This window comes from Eptesicus fuscus, chromosome 20 (genome assembly GCF_027574615.1).
Source record: "Eptesicus fuscus isolate TK198812 chromosome 20, DD_ASM_mEF_20220401, whole genome shotgun sequence".
Lineage (NCBI taxonomy): Eukaryota > Metazoa > Chordata > Mammalia > Chiroptera > Vespertilionidae > Eptesicus > Eptesicus fuscus.
Genome location: NC_072492.1, coordinates 10,483,469 through 10,504,347, shown reverse-complemented (window position 1 = coordinate 10,504,347; position 20,879 = coordinate 10,483,469). Strand labels below are relative to the sequence as shown.

At 50.2% G+C, this 20,879-nt stretch overlaps 1 protein-coding gene and 1 pseudogene across 1 annotated transcript; both read left to right on the top strand.

Annotated features, from left to right (window-relative positions):
* Window positions 1-1,802: 1,802 nt before the first annotated feature.
* On the top strand, window positions 1,803-3,262 carry LOC103296970 (60S ribosomal protein L19-like; annotated as a pseudogene).
* Window positions 3,263-3,745: 483 nt separating this feature from the next.
* PFAS (phosphoribosylformylglycinamidine synthase) lies at window positions 3,746-18,590 on the top strand. Its single transcript, XM_028128314.2, has 28 exons — window positions 3,746-3,775; window positions 5,819-5,999; window positions 6,083-6,218; window positions 6,681-6,786; window positions 7,171-7,360; window positions 7,463-7,568; window positions 7,915-8,055; window positions 8,174-8,298; window positions 8,716-8,844; window positions 9,363-9,494; window positions 9,624-9,752; window positions 12,520-12,593; window positions 12,704-12,860; window positions 13,144-13,205; window positions 13,319-13,480; window positions 13,700-13,825; window positions 13,951-14,082; window positions 14,315-14,545; window positions 14,699-14,879; window positions 14,967-15,050; window positions 15,297-15,452; window positions 15,657-15,776; window positions 16,063-16,208; window positions 16,320-16,527; window positions 16,854-16,945; window positions 17,023-17,137; window positions 17,708-18,031; window positions 18,126-18,590. Exons 2-28 carry the CDS (start codon window positions 5,858-5,860, stop codon window positions 18,434-18,436), a joined length of 4,017 nt encoding a protein of 1,338 aa, XP_027984115.2. The 5' UTR covers window positions 3,746-3,775; window positions 5,819-5,857; the 3' UTR covers window positions 18,437-18,590.
* The last annotated feature ends 2,289 nt before the right edge of the window (window positions 18,591-20,879 follow it).

The window sequence follows — 20,879 nt, the reverse complement described above, 5'->3', positions numbered from 1 at the left end:
GGCTTTGTCTGGAAATAAATGACAAAGATTTATTCAAGGACCTCAGTGTTTGCAAACTCTAAACACAATTAGGCAAAAACTTAGAAGTGTTCCAAAGAAGAAAAAAAGTTAAGAGTTTTTACAGGTAAAAGAACATTCTTGAGAATTATCAGTTTTGCATTTTAAACCCTAGGATTGTCAGGATGGTTATCAGTCAGCTGTCAGGTGGTCTGGAAGATGGGTGCCAGGAGGTCTGGTCATGTCCAGTGGTCTAGAGAATGGATGTTAGCTGGTCTGGATATGTGAGTCCTTCAGTGGGGTAGTCAGAGGGTTACCTGGAGGTCTGGTGTGTGTCCAGATATATCCAGGCATTGACACAGGACTGGAAAGTTCAAAAGGTTCACAGGCTAGTTAGAACAAGAATAGAGTCTTTCCTCGTGCCTCAAACTTCATAATGTTAATAATTTTAGCAGCTTGGTTAAAGTGACTCTATTTCATATATTTCCCATCTTCACTCTTTTTCATTTCTACTGCTTACTGCATAAACTAGTTATACACTCTGATGCCAAGTTCTTATTAAAGTGAATCTTTGTTTGCAATTATGTTCCATCATTATGTCAGGTTTGTGTTCCTTGCCTTTCCTCCAGAACAACAACAACCCTCCCCCCCTCAAAAGCTGAAAGCTCCTCTCACTCCACTCCAGCCTCACTGACCCTCTTATTAGAACACTAGTGGCCCGGTGCATGAAATTCGTTTACATTAAAAGGGGATTAATTAGAGGAAATATTTTAATATTGCTGTTTGCCCTTTCTCTATAATAGAAGTGTCAGATATGAAAGAGAATTAGTAAAATGTATATGAAAATCTCCCTCCTGTCAGAATCTGGGGCACGCTGCGGGACCCAGAGTCAAGTCCCCACCCACCTGCGTGTGCCTCAGAATCCCTTGAGGAGACCCAGACCCGGCCAGCCCCACCCCCATCAAGCCCTGCTGGAGTTGGGGGGCGGAGCCTCAGGTCCCCTGGCCCCTGCTCGAGGGCACGACGACCATTTACATATTAGCTCTTTATTATATAGGAGGATTAGTCAAAGCCTACTTAAACTCCCAAACTGAATTATTCCTTTTGCTTTTAGTATTTCTCAGCTGGAAGACTCCCCCTTCTTGTTAAATCCATGAAGATGTGTCCTATATCCTGGGATTTACTTTTGGTAGTTTATAGAAGATGGAGTTCAGTTTAGGCTATAATGATCACAGAGAGTGATACTAGACACCTCCATTGGTGTGATTTAAATGTCAGGTTAGGAGCTTAATCTGGTGGCAGCATGCAGCATCAAATGAGAGGGGCACAAGAGAACAGGAGGCCGCTGAATAAATAAGGCTTGATTTAATACTTGTCTTAAAGGAGAGTGGTGGTGGGAAGGTATTAGGGAAGCATGGAGAAGACTAGTTAATCTGTCACAGAGGGAGGGAAGTGGGAGGATTGGGAATTGTCTCAGACCTGGTGATTTTTAAAACAGGCTATGCTTGTCCAAAGGACAGCTGGAGATACGGGACCAATGTCAGAGGAACGATCGGGGCCAAATGGATGAATCTGGAAGTCACTATATGGAAGTGAAAGCTGAAATGGTATGGTGCACTGGGAGTGCTAAAATGTGAAGGAATCAGAACCAGACAGAGGGCTGAGCAAACTAGGGCCCTCCGAAGGAGCTGGAAGGCAGGGAAGAGATGGAGTCAGGAAGTACCTGGAGTGAAAGAAACCCAGGAGTGAGCAGATGCCAAGGATGAACATGTGGCCTGTCAGAAGGGAGCCAGAGAGTACTTATTTCAACAGCCTGGACTCTCACACACCAAACAGGTAATTACTCACATCCGCAGCAGGGCTGGAATTAGGGGGAGGCACCTACAATTTATTACATTTTGCACCCAAGGTGCCTCACTTGCCTTACTCTAGGCTTGGCCCTGTACTGAAGAGAGGACTGAAATGGGGGGAGAGATGAGGATAAAGACTTGCACTTTTTACTCTGAACATTTCTGTGTTGCTTGACTCATTAAAAAGACCACTGGGCTGGGTGTTGTGCTTGACGTGGTGCACCACTCCAGCTTCCCTGCCCTCGGGCTTCCAGCTAGCTTTGGCTGGTAGGGAACAAGAGTTTGTACAGAGAAACAAGGTCAGAAGGGGAGAGAACCCAGTGTTATTCCTTTTATCCCTCAACAGTGTACTTGTGGCAATGGCTTCATTTGTCCTGTTGGATGCCCTTCTTTCATGGCTCCACATCTCTTTCAGCTGATAACACCATTCTCCCTCTGTGCCTTTAAGCCTACAGGTGGTAACCACTTTCTGCTCAGGGTGCCCCACTGTACATTTCTGATTCCCTTAATCCTGACCATATCTCTGTAAGTAGACTATTAAATTCTTATTGATTAAACTCTTTCCAGTGTGCCATCCTGCCTGTACAACCATACATTTATGTATTACAAGGGTTTACAAATGTACATAGGTAGAAAGTGCTGTGTTTGAGGTACAAAACTAAGGAGCAAGACATTGTAATGAGCCTTAGCTTCTGTATCAGTAAAATAGGGTTGTGTGTGTGTGTGTGAAGATCATGTAAATTGCTCAGTAAGTTTTTTCTATTGTTATTATAAAGAGCAAGAATATGGCAATTAAAAATACATGCCTTCTTTCCTTTCCCCCTGCAGCCACGCCATGGGTATGCTCAGGCTTCAGAAGTGGCTCTCCTCCAGTGTCCTCCGCTGTGGCAAATCTGGCTGGATACCAACGAAACCAATGAAATCGCCAGTGCCAACTCCTTCAGCACATTTGGAAGCTGGCCAAAGATGGGCTGAGCATCCGGAAACCTGTGACTGTCGATTCTCAGGCTCGATGCCAGAAAAACACCTTGGCCCACAGGAAGGGCAGGCATATGGGCATAGGTACGTGAAAGGGTACAGCCAATGCTCGAATGCCTGAGAAACTAACCTGGATGAGGGGGATGAGAATTCTTCGCGGGCTACTCAGAAGATAACCGTGAATCTAAGATTGACCGCCACATGTACCACAGCCTGTACCTGAAAGTGAAGAGTAACATGTTAAGAAACGAGCAGATTCTCATGGGACATATCCACAAGCTGAAGGCAGACAAGACCCGCAGGAAGCTTCTGGCGGACCAGGCTGAGGCCCACAGGTCTAAGACCGAGGAAGCTCACAAGCGCCGTGAAGAGCTGCTCCAGGCAAGATGGAGGAAATCACCAATATTCTGTCCAAGGAGGAAGAGACCAAGACATAAAACTCCACCTCTTACCTCTATACTAGTATACTGGCCTTGGCAGTATACTAGTATACATGGCTCAATCATTCAATAAAGTAGCGTTCATCTAAAAATGCATAAATAAATAAAAATTTAAAAATGAAAACATATGCCTCCCACTCTGTTAGGAATCAAACATCTCATTGGTTCAGGAAGGAAAAAAGAGACAGAAAACCAAGGGAGTAAGGGTAGGGAAACAGTCCTGGCATGGATGATGCTTCTCATTCCGTTTCCTGCAAAGTATCTGTCTCCGTCACAGTTTGCACAGGAATAAGAGAGGCGAGGTGTGGGGCTGACTGGATGTTCACCACGGCAACTCAAGACAGATTTGTGGGGTAAAGTACCTGGGAGACAGGCCTTTCCCTAGGAGCGCAGGGCGGTGGCTTCGCCGGGGGCGGGGCATCCTGAGGTCCCGCCTCCGCCCGCGCACGCCGATGACGTCTCAGCGCGCCAGCACTTGAGGAGCTCTATTGTCGGGAGAACTGCTTTCACGTGCGTATGGCTCGCGCTCCCCATAGGGATACCCCTGCTTGCTGCACCCCATCACGACCTTCCCCAGGCCTGGTTATCCCCACCAAGCCGAGCTGCGTCTGTCTGGGGCCCGCCAGCTGGCTCCGACACAGGCGTCTATTGGACGCCGGGCTACAGGAACTCCACGTGAACTCGTGCCCTCTCCCTACAACAGAAACACACATCTGCCGACCCCCAACTTTGTGTCAGGCACTATGCTAGTTGTTGGGGGTACATCCCTGATGTAGGCAGCTCTGTCCTTGGCTTCTGTTTCACTAGGACGACAGTCAAGTGGTGTAATAAAATTCCTGAGGGAATTATGGTATGGAGGACAATGGTAAGGGTCCAACATCAGAAAGGGTGATCAGCACGGGGTGGAAGGGGGAATCAGTACTGATTTGGCAGATGCACCCTTTACCGAAATGAGGCCTGAAAGAGGGGGATGGAGGGGGATATTGGTGAGTGATGGAAATCGAGTTCAGTCCGTCGACAAGTTTTATTTAAAAAATGTTTTAATTTGTCCTCACTTGATTTTTAGAGAGAGCGGAAGGGAGGGAGGGAGGGGGAAAGAGAAATATCAATCGGTTGTCTTCCCACGCGTCCCCAGGACGGAATCATACTTGCAAATCAGCTACTTGTCCTTGACTGGGAATGGAACCCGAGTCCCTTCGCGCAGTCCCACGCTGAACCATTTGACCACACGGGCCACGGCTACAAGTTTTCGATTTTTTCCCTTATTTTTTTTTTTAATCCTCACCGAATCCCGTTGATTTTTTTTAATAGGGAGTGGAAGGGAGGAGGAGAGAGAAATATGTGAGAGACACATTGGTTGCCTCCGTATGGGCCCTGATCAGGGCCAGGTATTGAACTGAGGTATGTGCCCTTGATTGGGAAGCATACCTGAGAACCTGGGTTCATGGGCTAATGCTCTAACCACTGAGAAACCGGCCAGGATGATTGATTGATGGATTATTTATTTATTTATTTATTTATTTTCTTTTTAAGCCCCAAGTATTGTCCTAAGCCTTGGTAATCCAGTGTGTTTACCAATGAAGAAAAAACATCTACAGTCCATGCCCACATGGAGATTTTGTTCTAATGGGGAAGGTAGAGCTAAAAAATGTCAGCCATAGTGTTACAGAAAACCAGAATAAATCAAGCAATGCTCGGAGAGTTTGGAGTCACACTTTATTCACCGGTGGGCTCAGAAAAAAAATGAATTCAAATTCTAAGCAAAGCTACAGCAGAACTTTCCTTTTTATTAAAGAAACAGCCCTATGTGTGCTTAGTGGTTATCTTGCTGGTGGCCTTGAAAACAACACAGTTCTATCCAATTAAAAAATACATCTGGCATGGCATGAGAGTATGGGCGTATCTAGTCTCTGGCCTACAAGGTCAGACAGCTAAGTTTATCTTCCTTAATCAAGCAGGCTAGAAAGCAAAGTTTTGGGTTATTTTTAGAATAAGAGACTGTCTAAAAAAATAGAGAATTTCAAACAGTTTTACAAAATAGGGGTTAACCTCATAAGTGCTATATAGGAAATTAAAATAGGCCCATCTGATAGTAACAACTTCAGCACGGTTTGTCAAAGACATCCATTCCAAGAAAGTGAATTTCTCCTGAAGTCTAAATAGTAAGGAGCTGGCCATGCAAATACATATCAGGGTGAGAAAAATGCCTGCCAGAACTGAACTTGGAGAGTTAGAGGAATAGAAGAGAAGCCAGTGTTGATACATTGTGGGTGAGAAGGAGAGTTCCTAAGAACTTACCTGGGACCCAGCAAAGCGCAGGTGCACAGGGACCAAGTGTCAAGGGTGTATCTACACCCAGGTGTCAGATCACTAAAGCCCGCATTTTGCAGAATTAGAACCCCCAAGGTTACATTTTTAGGTTACCTTGTTTCTCTGAATGCCCCTATTACTTTCTCCATCAATCCTTAATGCCTCCAAAGCCTCAGCTGTCCTTAAAACTGGAAATAGGTTCAGCAGTTAGGCTACAGTTAATGTTATTTTTTTTTTTTTTAGGAACCTAACTCATCTCTCCAGCAAGGGACATCTGCAGAGATGTCCTCAGTCCTTCACTTCTATGTCCGTCCCTCTGGCCATGAAGATGCAGCGGCTGGCCACACTCGAAGAAAGCTGCAGGGGAAACTGCCAGAGCTGCAGAGTGTAAAGACCGAGCTGTGCTACAATGTGAACTGGACAGGTTGGACCAAGTATTGGATTCTTGAGGGAGGTACCCCAGTGCCCAGGCAGTGGCTCAAGGATCCTTACCCTGTCTCTCTGCAGCTGAGTCCCTCCCAAGTGCTGAGGAGATGAAGAAGCTGATATGGCTGTTTGGCTGCCCCCTGTTACTAGATGATGTCTCTCAGGAGTCCTGGCTCCATCCTGGCTCTAGTGACCTGCTGCTGGAGGTTGGGCCCAGGCAGGTGTCTCCCCTGGGGCAACTCCTTCCATGTTCAGGCACATGATTTCTTTTAAACATACTGCCCACCCCTTTCACTTCCATTCCTTTGCTTCTTCCTCTTGTGATCCTCAGATTTGTTTTTCCTTTGCTCCATCCTACTCCCTGCCTAGAAAACCATGCTTAGTAGTAGTATGCCTTCTCATATGGGAAGATGTCTTCAAAGACTGAGCTAGCTCTCAGGCATGTTCTGGAAATAAAACAGATTGAGTTCTGAGAAATCGAAATCAAAGCATTTTGATCCACAAAAGACAATTATGGTTTGCTTTGAGTGACCTTTGAAAACAATTTTATTAGTGCCCTTGTCTGAAGCTGGAGGCCATTGGTGGGGGGAGTAGAGATGGGAGATTTGCTGGACAGCAGTGGGTAGGGCCTATCTTCTCAGCTGGGGCTCTCAGGTCCTAACCGTGGCCCACTCCTCAGGCTGAACTTCTCCACTCCGACATCCACCAACATCGTGTCAGTGTGCCGGGCCACTGGGCTGGAGGCTGGGGACCGCGTGGAGATTACCCGGCGCTACCTGCTCTCGGTGAGGTGGTAGGCCATCAGGATGGGGGATCAGGAGGAGGAGATGGGTCAGAAATAAGAGATTGGGTTCTAAACCCTAGGGAAATAGTGGCAGAGACAGGGGGAGAAGGTCCTGGCTTTAGGCCTGTCCCATTTGCAGGTTATTCACTGCTTGAGGGCACCTGGTTGAAGAGTGAATGGGACAGAAATTCCAGCCTCTGCTCCCCTCACTAACCTGTGCATCCTTACATCATGCTGGGAAGGGGAGTACTTTTCTATTCTGAACAGAGGTGCCATATAGGCTACCAGTGGGCTGACCCTGCCTGGCTTGGAAGATGGAAAGTAGACCATTTTGTCTATTCTTCTGCTCTCTACTCTTTGAACTCTGTGTTTCTCCACCCCCTAGTTTGCCCACCCCCCTTCAGCTGAGATGGAGGCCATTGCTCTGGCAACTCTGTATGACCGGATGACGGAGCAGCACTTCCCTAGTCCCATCCAGAGCTTCTCCGTTGGGTGTATCCCACCACCCCTCGATGACCGAATCAACATACTGGCTGAGGGACGGCCTGCCTTGGAGAAAGCCAACCAGGAGCTAGGTAAGCAGGGAAGAAGGCCCAGGTTAGGCTAGTAGGGATGCTGAGACCTGGGAAATGGCAGCTTGAGACCAACAGTCAACTCTGATTGGGCTTGTCTCCTAGGTCTGGCCCTAGACTCCTGGGACCTGGATTTCTACACCAAGCGCTTCCAGGAGCTGCAGCGGAACCCTAGCACTGTGGAGGCCTTTGACTTGGCTCAGTCCAATAGGTAGGGAGGAATGGGGATGTCCTGATGTCTGAGCCTGTGGAGGTTGAAGGGAAGACCACAGAGACTGGCTTTCATGGCTTTCTCTTGCTTTATGGGGCCTCCCTGAGTCTGTTTGAAGTCTGGCTCCCCACCCACCCAGTAATCTACATTCAAATCTTGGTTTTTCTCTTCGCTTTGGATCTGGACAGTCCACATGACAATGTTTGAAGATTATGGGGATATATTTTGATTTTATCTAAGTCTGAGCTGTAACTCTGCTGTTAATGCTGGTGAGAAGCATGGCAAGGCCTGAGAAATGACCTCATGTTTCCACTCTGCCTTCCCCTCCCCATGTCATCCCCTACAGTGAGCACAGCCGACACTGGTTCTTCAAGGGCCGACTCCACGTGGATGGGCAGGAGCTGACACAGTCGCTCTTTGAGTCCATCATGAGCACCCAGGCATTCTCGAATCCCAACAACGTCCTCAAGTTCTGTGATAACAGCAGGTGGGTAGTGCCCAAGGCTGGGGTAACCTTGGGCCTCGGGGAGGGGAGGCCCTAGACCCTGGTGGGGTAAGGACAGATCCCAAGAAGGAAGCAAAGTCCAGAGCGGATGTGTCCACAGTGCAATCCAGGGGAAGGAAGTCCGATTCCTGCGGCCTGAGGACCCCACACATCCAAGCTGCTTCCGGCAGCAGCAGGGGCTGAGACATGTTGTCTTCACAGCAGAGACCCACAACTTCCCCACAGGTGAGCTGGGTCCTGGGAGGGGTAGAGCAGAGAATGCTGGGGAGTGCTCAGCTCCCAGGTCCCTGGGCTGGGCCTGGGAAAAACAATAGGACAGGATGGTTGTTTTTATTTTATTTTATTTTTTTAATATTTTTTATTGATTTTTTACAGAGAGGAAGAGAGAGGGATAGAGAGTTAGAAACATCGATGATAGAGAAACATCGATTAGCTGCCTCCTGCACAACCCCCACCGGGGATGTGCCCGCAACCAAGGTACATGCCCTCGACCGGAATCGAACCTGGGACCTTTCAGTCCGCAGGCTGACGCTCTATCCACTGAGCCAGACCGGTTTCAGCGGTTGTTTTTATTTTCAATGGGGTGGTCAGAGCTTGGGTTTGTCTCTTTAGTACTCAGACCTCTGCCCTCTCTCTCCACAGGAGTAGCCCCCTTCAGTGGCGCAACCACAGGCACAGGGGGCCGGATCCGAGATGTCCAGTGCACGGGACGTGGGGCCCATGTGGTGGCTGGCACTGCCGGCTATTGCTTTGGAAATCTGCACATCCCAGGTCCCATCTCTTTCCTTTCTAACATCTCTGCTTCCAGATTCCTTGTCCTGGCAGGTGCCGAACACTTACATCTCTTAAGTCAAAGGTCATCTTGGGTCATTTGGACATGGTGGGCTCTAGAGTAATTAGCTTTTCATCGACTATGGTTGTGAGGACTGTGTGCCAGGAGAGACTCGGGTCACCATTCTGGCTTTGTAGAAACACAGTTTGTAAACTAGTATCCACTCATCAAGAAAGTGTGGTACTTGGTCAGACTTATGACCATCACCTGCTCCCAAATCCAGTTACGGTACTTAGAAAGGCTTAACTCTGGTCCCAAGAGTCAGGGAAGGCTGGTGTGGGTGGGGAGAAATAAGACCAATGCTTTATGGAAAACTCTGCACCTTCGTAAAATAGGGCTTCCTAAAATGGAACAGTCTACGGGTGCGGGTAGTCCTTGGTGGCTTAGATTCTTCCCGGAGGACTGGCTCCTCCGTTTTCCATTTTTACAGTCCACCCAACTTTCTCTTTCCTCCCAGGTTACAGTCTGCCCTGGGAGGATCCGAGCTTCCAGTATCCTGGGAACTTTGCCCGACCCCTCGAGGTTGCCATTGAGGCCAGTAATGGGGCTTCTGACTATGGCAACAAGTTTGGGGAACCAGTGCTGGCCGGTGAGGCTTGGGGGGCGTGGGGGATAATAGATACCTAGTACTGGAGGTGGGACGGGGTGTGTGACTGAGTGAGCGCTGAGGAGCCTGGGTGGTGATCCTGTCTCTCTCCCTGTGATGTCCACACTCCAGGCTTTGCCCGCTCTTTTGGCCTCCAGCTCCCAGACAGCCAGCGGCGTGAGTGGATCAAGCCCATCATGTTTAGTGGGGGCATTGGTTCCATGGAAGCTGAGCACGTGAGCAAGGAGCCCCCAGAGCCAGGTAAGGGCCCACCAACGTTTTCCAGATCCAGCCAGCTTTCTCTCCAGCCTGTGGCAGATGCAGAGGGGAATTTAGAGGACACTTCAGTGGTTAGTTTTTAATTTCCCAGCCCATGCCTCTTCTTCACAGTACAGGTGGCCAAGTCAGATCAGGGCTTTAGGCAATGGGCCGTTTCAGTCTGTGTTGCCTCTGTCTCCTGCCCAGTTTACTTCTTCATGGCAGGGGCCCCACGCTGCTAGGTCAAGGCAGCCAGTGTTTATTCAGTACCTGTTACATGCCACGGACTTTTATCTGCTAGCTCAGTTTAGCCGAGCAAACATGCTAGTCTGTGCTAGTGCTGTAATAGAATCAAGATAAAGACCAGGTCCCATTTATTGATTAGGTGACCCAGTCACGTGGTTCAGAATTGCAAAGGCACAAGAGGATATGCAGTGAAAACGCTCCTTCCCTGACCTCCAGCCACCCAGTTTCCCTCCCTGGAGATAACCAGTATTAATTAGTAACTTTTGTACCTTACCAGAGGTGCTTCCTGCATATGTAAACAGAACCATATGTGTATTTGCCCCTTTTAAAAAGAATAAATAGCGTATGTGTATACACTTCTTTTTCTTTTACTACCTATTTTATTGAGATGTAATTTATGTACCAAAAAGCTTACCCTCTTAAAATGTACTCATTTTTAGTATATTCACAAAGTTGTACATTGACCACTACTAATTCCAGAGCATTTTCATCACCCCAGAAAGAAACCCTGTACCCATTACAGGAGTGAATTGCTGTGTCACACGATAACTATATTCAACTTTTAAAAAAAATATCCAGAGTGCCCAGCCGCTGTGTCTCAGAGGTTGAACCAGGAGGTCATGGTTCGATTCCCGATCAGTTTGTGGGCTTGATCCCCAGTGTGGGGCGTGCAAGAAGCAACTGATCAATGATTCTCTCTCATCATTGATGTTTCTACTTCTCCCTCTCCCTTCTTCTCTGAAATAAATTTTAAAAATATATATTTTAAAAATAAAAAATGACCAAAGCAGTGCAGCATTTTACATCCCCCTTAGGAGGGTCCCAATTTCTTCAAATCCTCACCAACACTTGTTATTAGCTTTCTATTTGATTATAGTCATCATAGTGTGCATAAAGTGGTATCTTATTGTGGTTTTGATTTACAGTTCATGTTTGTTTACCATTTGTATATCTCCTTTGGAGAAATATCTATTTAGATCCTTTGCCCATTTTTAAATTAGGTTATTTGTCTTTTTTTATAGAGTTGTAAGAGTTCATTATATATTCTGGATACTAGACCCTTATCAGATAGATACATGGTTTGCAAATACTTTCTCCCATTTTGTGGGTTGTCTTTTTACTTTCTATATGGTATCCTCTGAAGCACAAATGTTTTTAATTTTGGTAAAATATAATTTAATTTTTCTTTTGCTACTTGTTTTAGTGTCATGACCAAGAAACCATTGCCTAAGCCAAGGTCATGAAGATTTACTTGTATGTTTTCTTGTAATATTTTTATAGCTTTTATCTCTTACATTGAGGTCTCTGACATTTTAAATTAATTTTTATATTAATTTATAAAACTTCATTCTCTCATATGTGGCTATCCAGTTGTCCCAACACTACCTTTTGAAAAGACTTTTCTTATCCCATTGAATTGTCTTGGGACTCTTGTCAAAAATCACTTGGTCAGCTTTAGCTGGTTTGGCTCACTGGATAGAGCATCAGCCTGCAAACCGACAGGTCCCAGATTTGATTCTGGTCAAGAGCAGATGCCCAGGTTGTGGGCTCAATCCCCAGTGGTGGCGTGCAGGAGGCAGCCGATCAATGATTCTCTCTCATCATTGATATTTCTATCTCTCTCCCGCTCTTCCTTCCTCACTGAAATCAATAAAAATATATTTTTAAAAAATCAGTTGGCCATAAATGTATGGGTTTATTTGTGGACTCAACAGTTCTAGTGCATTGACCTATATATTCTATAGATCTCTATCCTTACATTAGTACCACAATCTTGATTATTGTAGCTTTGTAGTGAATTTTAAAAGCAGAAGTGTTGTTTGGCTGTTTGAAGTCCCTCATATTTCCATAGACATTTTAGCATCAGCTGATCAATTTCTGTGAAAAAGGTGACTGATGGTGTTGATTCTACAGATCTTTTGGGGGAGTATTGCTATCAAAGCAATATTAATTCTTTCAGTCTATGAACACGAGATCTCTTTCAATTCATTTAAATCATCTATCTTATAATTTTCAGAGTAAGTTTTACATTTCTATTGTTAAATTTATTTCTAAGTAATTTATTCTTTTTGATGCTGTTGTTAATGGGTGTGCATACTTCTGTACTTGGCTTTTTTTCACATAGCAGTATATTTTGGAGATCATTTCATACTGATGCAGTCATGTTGCTTCATTATATTCATATGTAATTCTTTTCTTTAGTGACTTAGTTTTTCATTGTGTGGATATACCAAAATTTTATTTAATCAGTTCTCTATTGTTACCCTTTAAATTATTTCCTAAATTTGGTAATACAAATAATGCTGCAGTGTTTAATTTTGGACATAGGTGATTCTGTACCTGTGCAAATAAATCTGGAGGCTAAATTCCTCTAAGTGTATTTATCCAATCAAAGAATATGTGTGTTTGTAATTTTGATTGCTCTATCCTAATAATCAGATTTCCTTTGTCCTCACACTTCTTCATACTCATACTTCTTTTAATCGCTTCCTCAGTGTTCTGAGTCTTCCCTCCCTCCTTGCAGGCATGGATGTCGTAAAGGTTGGGGGTCCTGTGTACAGGATTGGAATGGGGGGCGGAGCTGCTTCGTCCGTCCAGGTAAGTAGGAATAGCTGCAGATGCAGACTCCATGATATCTCCAGGCCCCGTGTGCGGACGGTGGGAGCTCCTAAGCCCCCTGAGCTGAGCTGTGCCATACGTTCCTACAGGTGCAGGGAGACAACGCCAGTGACCTGGACTTCGGGGCTGTGCAGCGGGGAGACCCGGAGATGGAACAGAAGATGAACCGTGTGATCCGGGCTTGTGTGGAGGCCCCCAAGGGAAACCCCATCTGCAGCCTCCATGACCAGGGTGCTGGTGGCAATGGTGAGAGAAGGGGTTGGCCTACCTGGTCTCCTGCCAGGTTTGGTTTAGGAAGAGGCATCAAGAATCTGCAATGAACCACCCAGCTCTGGTCCCCACCCCCTACACTGTGTGGACAGGCTGAGGGTTGGGGCACGGAAGCCTGCTGCCATGGGATAGTGGGTGGTGCGGGTGTAGCAGTGACTCACACAGGGACACACACAACTTGGAGGCCAGGGACTGCCCTTTGTGTGCCTGGTGCAGACCAGACCCAGATCACCACCTCTTCCTGCAACCCTCTCACCAGGCAATGTCCTAAAGGAGCTGAGCGACCCGGCTGGAGCCATTATTTACACCAGCTGCTTCCAGGCGAGTCTCATCCCCGAAGTCTGGCCGTCAAAGTCTCTCCAGCCCAGCCTGCCCACATGAAACTTGGGAGTACCCACTGACCCTTCTCTTTCCTCCTCCTCCATGGTGTGCAGCTCGGGGACCCCACCCTGAACGCCCTGGAAATCTGGGGGGCTGAGTACCAGGAGTCGAATGCGCTTCTGCTGAGGCACTCAGATGGGGAATTCCTGTGTCGTGTCAGTGCCCGGGAACGCTGCCCAGCTTGCTTTGTGGGCACCATCACTGGAGACGGGAGAGTGAGTTGGCCCCCGTAGCAGACACTGTGGGTGGGCTTGAGCTGCTTAGGTACAGCTGGTGGCAAACGTTGTGGGGAGCAGGATGTGGGAGGCAGAAAGGGCTAGGAACTCACGAGGGGAAACCAAGCAGGGTGGGAGAGCTTTCTGCCCTGCTTTCGGAAGTACTCCCTGCGCTGGTCATCGCCTCATTCCCTCTGGCACCGTGCCTGTGGTCTGCAGATAGTGCTGGTGGATGATCGGCCGTGTCCTGTGGGAAGAAATGGCCAGGGAGATGCCCCCTTGATGCCTAGCACAACCCCTGTGGACCTGGAGCTGGACTGGGTGCTGGGCAAGATGCCTCGGAAGGTACGTGGGGTTGGGGAGGAGGCTGAGTTTCCCTTCTCCTGGCCCTTTCGCCCTACCTGTGCTTAGTCACCTGTGTGCCAGCCTTCCCCCAGGTGCTTACACCCCGATTGCCATCTGTGTTGCAGGAGTTCTTCCTCCAGAGGACTCTCCCTTTGCTGCAGCCTCTGGTCCTGCCTCCGGGGCTGAGCGTGCGCCAGGCCCTGGAGCGGGTCCTGAGGTTGCCTGCTGTGGCCAGCAAGCGCTACCTCACCAACAAGGTCCTCCCTGCACTCCTGCCCTGGCACTCGGCCCTCTGCACTCTTCCCCCAGCTCACCTACCCCTAGCCTCCCATCCTTGGGGGCTGCTGTGGGGTTCACCAGACCCAAGGGAGAAGGGGCAGGGCAGCCACCCTCATGGCCTCTGGTCTGCATGGTCAAGGCCAGCCAGGCCTCCCACCACCTCTGTGTCCTTGTCCCTTGTGCTCTTGCCAACCCCACCTGGTTCCACAGGTGGACCGCTCCGTGGGTGGCCTGGTGGCCCAGCAGCAGTGTGTCGGGCCCCTGCAGACTCCTCTAGCAGACGTGGCAGTTGTGGCACTGAGTCACCAGGAGCTCGTAGGGGCTGCCACAGCCCTGGGAGAGCAGCCGGTCAAGAGCCTGCTGGACCCCAAGGCTGCTGCCCGGCTGGCTGTGGCCGAGGCCCTCACCAACCTGGTGTTTGCTCTAGTCACTGACCTCCGGGTGAGTCCCCCACAGCTTCTGCCTGGAGCCCTGGCCTTTGGGACACATCCACATCCACCATTCAGTTACCCCGCTGCCCTTCATGCTGTGGCCTCCCAGCCCAGACTCCCCATCTCCCTTCCCCTCTAATGCCAAGTCTCTGCCACTTCCCAGGATGTGAAGTGCAGTGCGAACTGGATGTGGGCAGCCAAGCTTCCAGGGGAGGGGGCGGCTCTGGCCGATGCCTGTGAGGCTATGGTGGCAGTGATGGCGGCCCTGGGGGTGGCAGTGGATGGCGGCAAGGACTCCCTCAGCATGGCAGCCCGGGTTGGCTCTGAGACTGTGTTGGCTCCTGGTGAGGTCTGGGGGCCACTGGGAGAGGGATGGGAACTTCCTTGTGGGTACGGGCTGGCACCTTACTCTCTTACTCCTTGTTCTATAGGGTCACTGGTCATCTCAGCCTATGCTGTCTGTCCAGACATTACAGCCACTGTGACCCCAGACCTCAAGTGTCCTGGAGGGAGAGGTATATGGGTTCTTCCCCTCCTCACTGCATTGTGTATTCAGAGCCCCGTTCTTTGTTTGGGTCTCTATGGTGAATGCTAACCAACCCTTGCCATGTCCTGCCCCATCTCCGCACAGGGGCTGCGGTGCTTTCTGGGACTGGGTCTGAGTGTCCCAGCACCTGTTGGAACTTGGGTGCTCATGAGCACCGCAGGGAGGGGTTCCCCTGAGCCATCCATCTCCCCTCACCCCTTCCCTGTCTCTCCAGGCTGTCTGCTGTATGTGCCCCTGAGTCCTGGGCAGCACCGGCTGGGGGGCACAGCCCTGGCCCAGTGCTTCTCCCAGCTTGGTGAGCAACCTCCCAACCTGGACCTTCCTGAGAACTTGGTGTGTGCCTTCAGCGTCACCCAGGGGCTGCTGAGAGGTGAGTGAGGCTCTGGTGCAGGTGGTGGGTATGGCCAGCAGTGGCCGCATTCCCCAGCTGAGCATGTGAAGGTGGGCAAGAGGGAGCAGTCGCTCTCCTCTCTGGCTCTCTGTGTGTGCCCACCTTCTCACACATACTCTCTGCCCATGAGCAGGGGCGTGGTTTGGCCTCTGAGGTTGCTGAGCTTTTTTCCTCTTCCTCCAGACCGCCTCCTCTGCTCAGGCCATGATGTCAGTGATGGGGGTCTCATCACCTGCCTGCTAGAGATGGCCTTTGCTGGGAATTGTGGGATAGAGGTGGACGTGCCTGCCTCTGAGGTCGATGGTGAGGAGCACAGTGTCCAGACTCAGACGTGAGCTGCCTGCCCCACCCTGCAGACCCCGTGTCCTGTTAAAGAATATAGTGTCCCCAACTCCTTTTCCCTTGAGTCCCGTGCTGTCTTCTCTGACCACTGAGCCAGGTGGCACCCACTGTTCTGACTGTATCCCAATCTCATGGACCTCACCCCACCCCAGTCCCTGCCTCCACTCCCTCAATCCTCAGTCGTACCCCTGACTACCTGAGTCACATCAGTACTTGAGTCCCCCTGACGCCCCCGTTGCTCTCCCAGTGCTGCCTGTGCTGTTCGCTGAGGAGCCAGGCCTGGTACTGGAGGTGCAGGAGACAGACCTGGCCCAGGTGCTAAAGCGCTACCAGGGTGCTGGCCTCCACTGCCTGGAGCTGGGCCACACGGGTCACCTCGGGCCCCATGCCATGGTGAGGAGGAGCGGGGTGTGGAGGGGGTGGGGTGTGGCTCACCTCCAGCCTCAGGGGGGCCCGGGTTGGGCGTCTTTGCCCTTGGCCTCTGATAGATTCGCCCCTCTCTAGGTCCGGGTGTCAGTGAACGGGGCTGTGGCTCTGGAGGAGCCTGTTGGGCAGCTGCGAGCCCTCTGGGAAGAGACGAGTTTCCAGCTGGACCGGCTGCAGGCAGAGCCGAGCTGTGTGGCAGAGGAGGAACAAGGGCTGAGGGAGCGGACGGGGCCCCGCTACCGCCTGCCCCCCAGCTTTCCCAAAATGTCCGTGCCCTACGAGCCTGGTGAGGAAGTGTGTGCAGAGCCTTGGCTTCCTGGGCACCTTGGCTTCCTGGCCCAGGCCTGCTCTGCAAAAGGTGTCTGGGGGCGTTGGCCAGGTGGCTCAGTTAGAGCATCGTCCCGACCCACCAAGGTTTCGGGTTTGATACTTGGTCAGAGCACATACCAATGAATGTATAAATAAGTGGAAAAAAATCTCTCTCTCTCTCTCTCTCACTCTCACTCTACCTTCCTCTCTCTAAAATCAATAAGTAAAAATTTAGGGATAAAAAGGTGCCTGGGGGTTGGGTGGGAAGTGGCCCTCTAGAAGAGACACTTCTCCCCGCCTCAGGTGGTCCCACCCCCCGAGTCGCCATCTTGCGAGAGGAGGGCAGTAACGGAGACCGGGAGATGGCCGATGCCTTCCACTTGGCTGGGTTCGAGGTGAGCAGTGAGCCTGGCAGAGCTGGGGATGGGCCTCAGACTGTGTCCTCTGACACTTGCCCTCCTCATCCTGCCAGGTGTGGGATGTGACCATGCAAGACCTCTGCCGGAGGGCAATCAAGCTGGACACGTTCCGCGGTCTGGCCTTCGTGGGCGGCTTCAGCTACGCAGATGTCCTGGGCTCTGCCAAAGGTCAGCGCGCAGGCTCTGCCCACTTCCTTCCCTCACGTTCCTGAGGAGGTGCCTTGGCTCCCCTCTTCCTAGGCTGGGCCTGGGCCTCTCTCCTCCATAAAGGCCAAGGGAGCGGGCACTCATTCTGGGCCAGATGCCTCACTTAAATGAGGCAGGTGGCCAGGTGGGGCGGTGCCACCTCGGCTGGAGGGCACGTGCCCTGTCTAACCTCCAGGAGACTGTGCTGTGGGAGAGCTGGCTCAGCATGGTTCAATCCTTCTGTGTTTTAAGAGAAGCCAGAAATCCAGATTTTCATATGAAATCTTATTTTTAAAAGTTAAGCAACTAAATAACAATTTTTGAAAATGCTCTGCTGGTCTAGCAAAAAGCTTCTCATGGGCCGTGTCTGGCCCAGCAATTGGCAATATGAGTTAAGCAGATAAACCCATTTCTTCCCCAACACTAGCCCTGAGCTCTGCAGAGGGGGCGGGCCTGAGGGCAGGTAACAGTGCATGTTAGCAGGGAAAAGCAGCCCTCTCCCTTCATTCCAAGTCTCACCCCCCCCCCCACCCCCGTCCTGTTCCCTCCTAGGGTGGGCAGCTGCCGTGACCTTTAATCCACAGGCCGGGGCTGAGCTGAGGCGCTTCCGGAAGCGGCCAGACACCTTCAGCCTGGGCGTGTGTAACGGCTGTCAGCTGCTGGCTCTGCTGGGCTGGGTGGGAGGCAACCCCACCGAGGAGGAAGAGGAGATGGGCCACGACTCCCGGGCAGCCCAGCCCGGCCTCCTGCTTCGCCACAACCTGTCTGGGCGTTTTGAGTCTCGCTGGGCCAGTGTGCGTGTGGGGCCCGGGCCAGCCCTGATGCTCCGAGGGATGGAGGGTGCCGTGCTGCCTGTGTGGAGCGCCCATGGTGAAGGTGAGGCGACTGGAAGGAGGGGGGAATGTCTGAGGGCCTGGGTGGGGAGAGGGCATGAAGCAGCTTTGCTCTTGCTCCCCTTCTTCCCTCCCAGGTTACATGGCATTTTCTTCTCCGGAACTCCAAGCCCAGATCGAGGCCAAGGGCTTGGCTCCACTGCACTGGGCAGACGATGACGGGAACCCCACGGAACAGTACCCCCTCAATCCCAACGGGTCCCCAGGGGGCGTGGCTGGTGTCTGCTCTCTTGATGGCCGCCACCTGGCCCTCATGCCTCACCCTGAGCGGGCTGTGAGGCCCTGGCAGTGGGCATGGCAGCCCCCTCCGTTCGACACTCTCACCACCTCCCCCTGGCTCCAGCTCTTCGTCAATGCCTGGAACTGGACCCGGGAAGGAGGCTGCTGAGCCGCCAGGAGACTCCTCTGGCCTCATGGTTTGTCCCTGGGGTGCTCCTGCTCTCTACCTCGTCACATTCAGAAGCACCCCACATTATTTTCAAATGTGTCTTGGACAGATAAGGACCAAAATGTAAAAAAAACACCCTCTGCTAATTTTATTAATCTGCTCACTTTTGCCTTATGTTGTTGGGTCTGTTTTTATTTTTTCTGCTGTAATATATTTTATCCTTCATGAGCCCAGGAAGCAACATGTGGTTCAGAGAAAAGAGTCTGCAGTAGAAAACTAGAATTCGCAGGGCAGAGGGGCGGGGGGAGGGGGGGATTCCATTGACGTACTTCCTTCACCACGTGGTGCTTCATGGCACTCACCTGGGCTCGGAGGGATGTGTTCCGGCCCCTTCCTCATCGCTGAGGTTTAGAGGGTGGAGCCATACAAAAGCATGCAAGTCCGGATGTCTGCATTCTTATCTGAAAAACAGCAGCAGCTTTCTGGATTCCTCGTTAAAAATGCACCTTTGTGTACATGTAAGCAGTTGTTGGCAGAGTTTCTCTGACAGGGTCTCTGGCCTCTGAACTCAGTATTCCTAATTTTGCTTCTAATTTAACAGCTTCCTTCCTGGCAGAAGTGGTCAGCACTTTCATCCCTACAACTGAGCCTTCACCATTCTATTAATATCGGGTGATTAGTTACAGTGCCAAGCGCTGTCATTGCCCCAGGGAATTTATGTCTAATGGATTTCAAAACAGTAGCTGAATGTGGCATTTACCATGAGCCAAGCATGTGCCAGGCAGTTTATATGTATCTAAATTATTTCTCTCAGAATTTAGCAAGGTACTAGCCCTATTTCTTAAAAAAAAGAAGAAGAAAGAATTGAGGTTAAATTGCCCAGAGGTCACACAGCTGTAAGCGGCAGAGCCAGGCCCATGCTCGCTCGTGCTGCATCCTCGGCCCACTGTCCTGCAGTCACATTTCTTGGCAGCAGCATTATCAAGAGTTCCTGCTGACAGATACCCTTTGCTTCCTTTGCTCACAGGACTGTGTGTAGAAGTCACTTCCTGTGACTTCTGTTATGTAACTCAAGTTCATTTGCCCCTAAATAGTTCAACATCTTTTCATATATATATATTAATTATTATTATTGATTTCGGAGAGGAAGGGAGAGAGAGATAGAAACATCAATGATGAGAGAGATCATTGACCAGCTGCCTCCTACACGACCCCTATTAGGGATCCAGCCCACAACCCCAGGCATGGGCCCTGACTGGGAATCGAACCATGACCTCCTGCTTCATAGCTCAATGCTCAACCACTGAGCCACATGGGCCGGAACAAGCAATTTCAATAAATTATCTTTTAGGGGAAGCTCAAGGTCCCTGGGACCCCATAGCAGGGAATGCAGCCCAAACTTTTAGGTTCAAGGAAGGATTCCTGGAATTAGCTGAGACCTGAGGAATGAGTAGCAGATTATTACAAGAAAGGGAAGGGAGGGTACTCAAAGAATATTTGCAAAGCCTCAGAAGTGAGCAATAGTGAGTTAAGAAATTGAACAAATGTGGGTATGTCTGGAACACTAAAGATAAATGAGACAGGCACTAACAGAGCATGTTAAGGAATCTGGACTTGATCCTAAGAGCAATGGGAAACCATTTGAAGGGGTTTACATAGAGGACTAAATGCCCAGTGCATGACATTTGTGCACTCGGCAGGGGGTGGGAGGCCCCTCAGCCTGGCCTGCACCCTCTCGCAGTACAGGAGCTCTGTGTGTGTGTGTGTGTGTGGGGGGGGGGGATGTCTGACTGATGGCTTAGGTGTCAGGCCCATGGGGAGTGGGCCTAAGCCATCAGTCAGACATCCTTAGCACTGCTGCTGCTACTGTGCTCCCCAGCTATGGGCCCAGCTCAGGGCTTCTGGCTGTGCGGTGCTCCCCCTGTGACCACCAGGGGGCATCTCCTGCATTGAGCATCTTCCCCCTGGTGGTCAGTTCCCATCATAGTCATTCTGCCATTCGGTCAATTTGCATATTGGCCTTTTATTATATAGGATAAACACTTAGGTTTGCATTTTTTAAAAAATATTTTTTTATTGATTTCAGAGAGGAAGGGAGAGCGGTAGAAACATCAATGATGAGAGAATCACTGATCAGCTGCCTCCTGCTTACCCCACACCAGGGATGGAGCCTGCAACCTGGGCATCTGCCCTGACTGGGAATCAAACCATGACCTAATTCATAGGTCGACACTCAACCACTGAGCCACGCCAGCCAGGCTTGGTTTGCATTTTTGAAAGATCACTCCAGCTACAGAGGAGAAAGGAGAGGCCGTGGGGAATTCAATAAGAAGGCTTTGCAGTATCCAGGTAGAAATAATGCTGGCCAGGACTGGGGTTGTGGCAGTGGATATGGAAAGAAATGGAAGGATTTGAGAGACATTTGGAGGTAGAATCTTTAGGA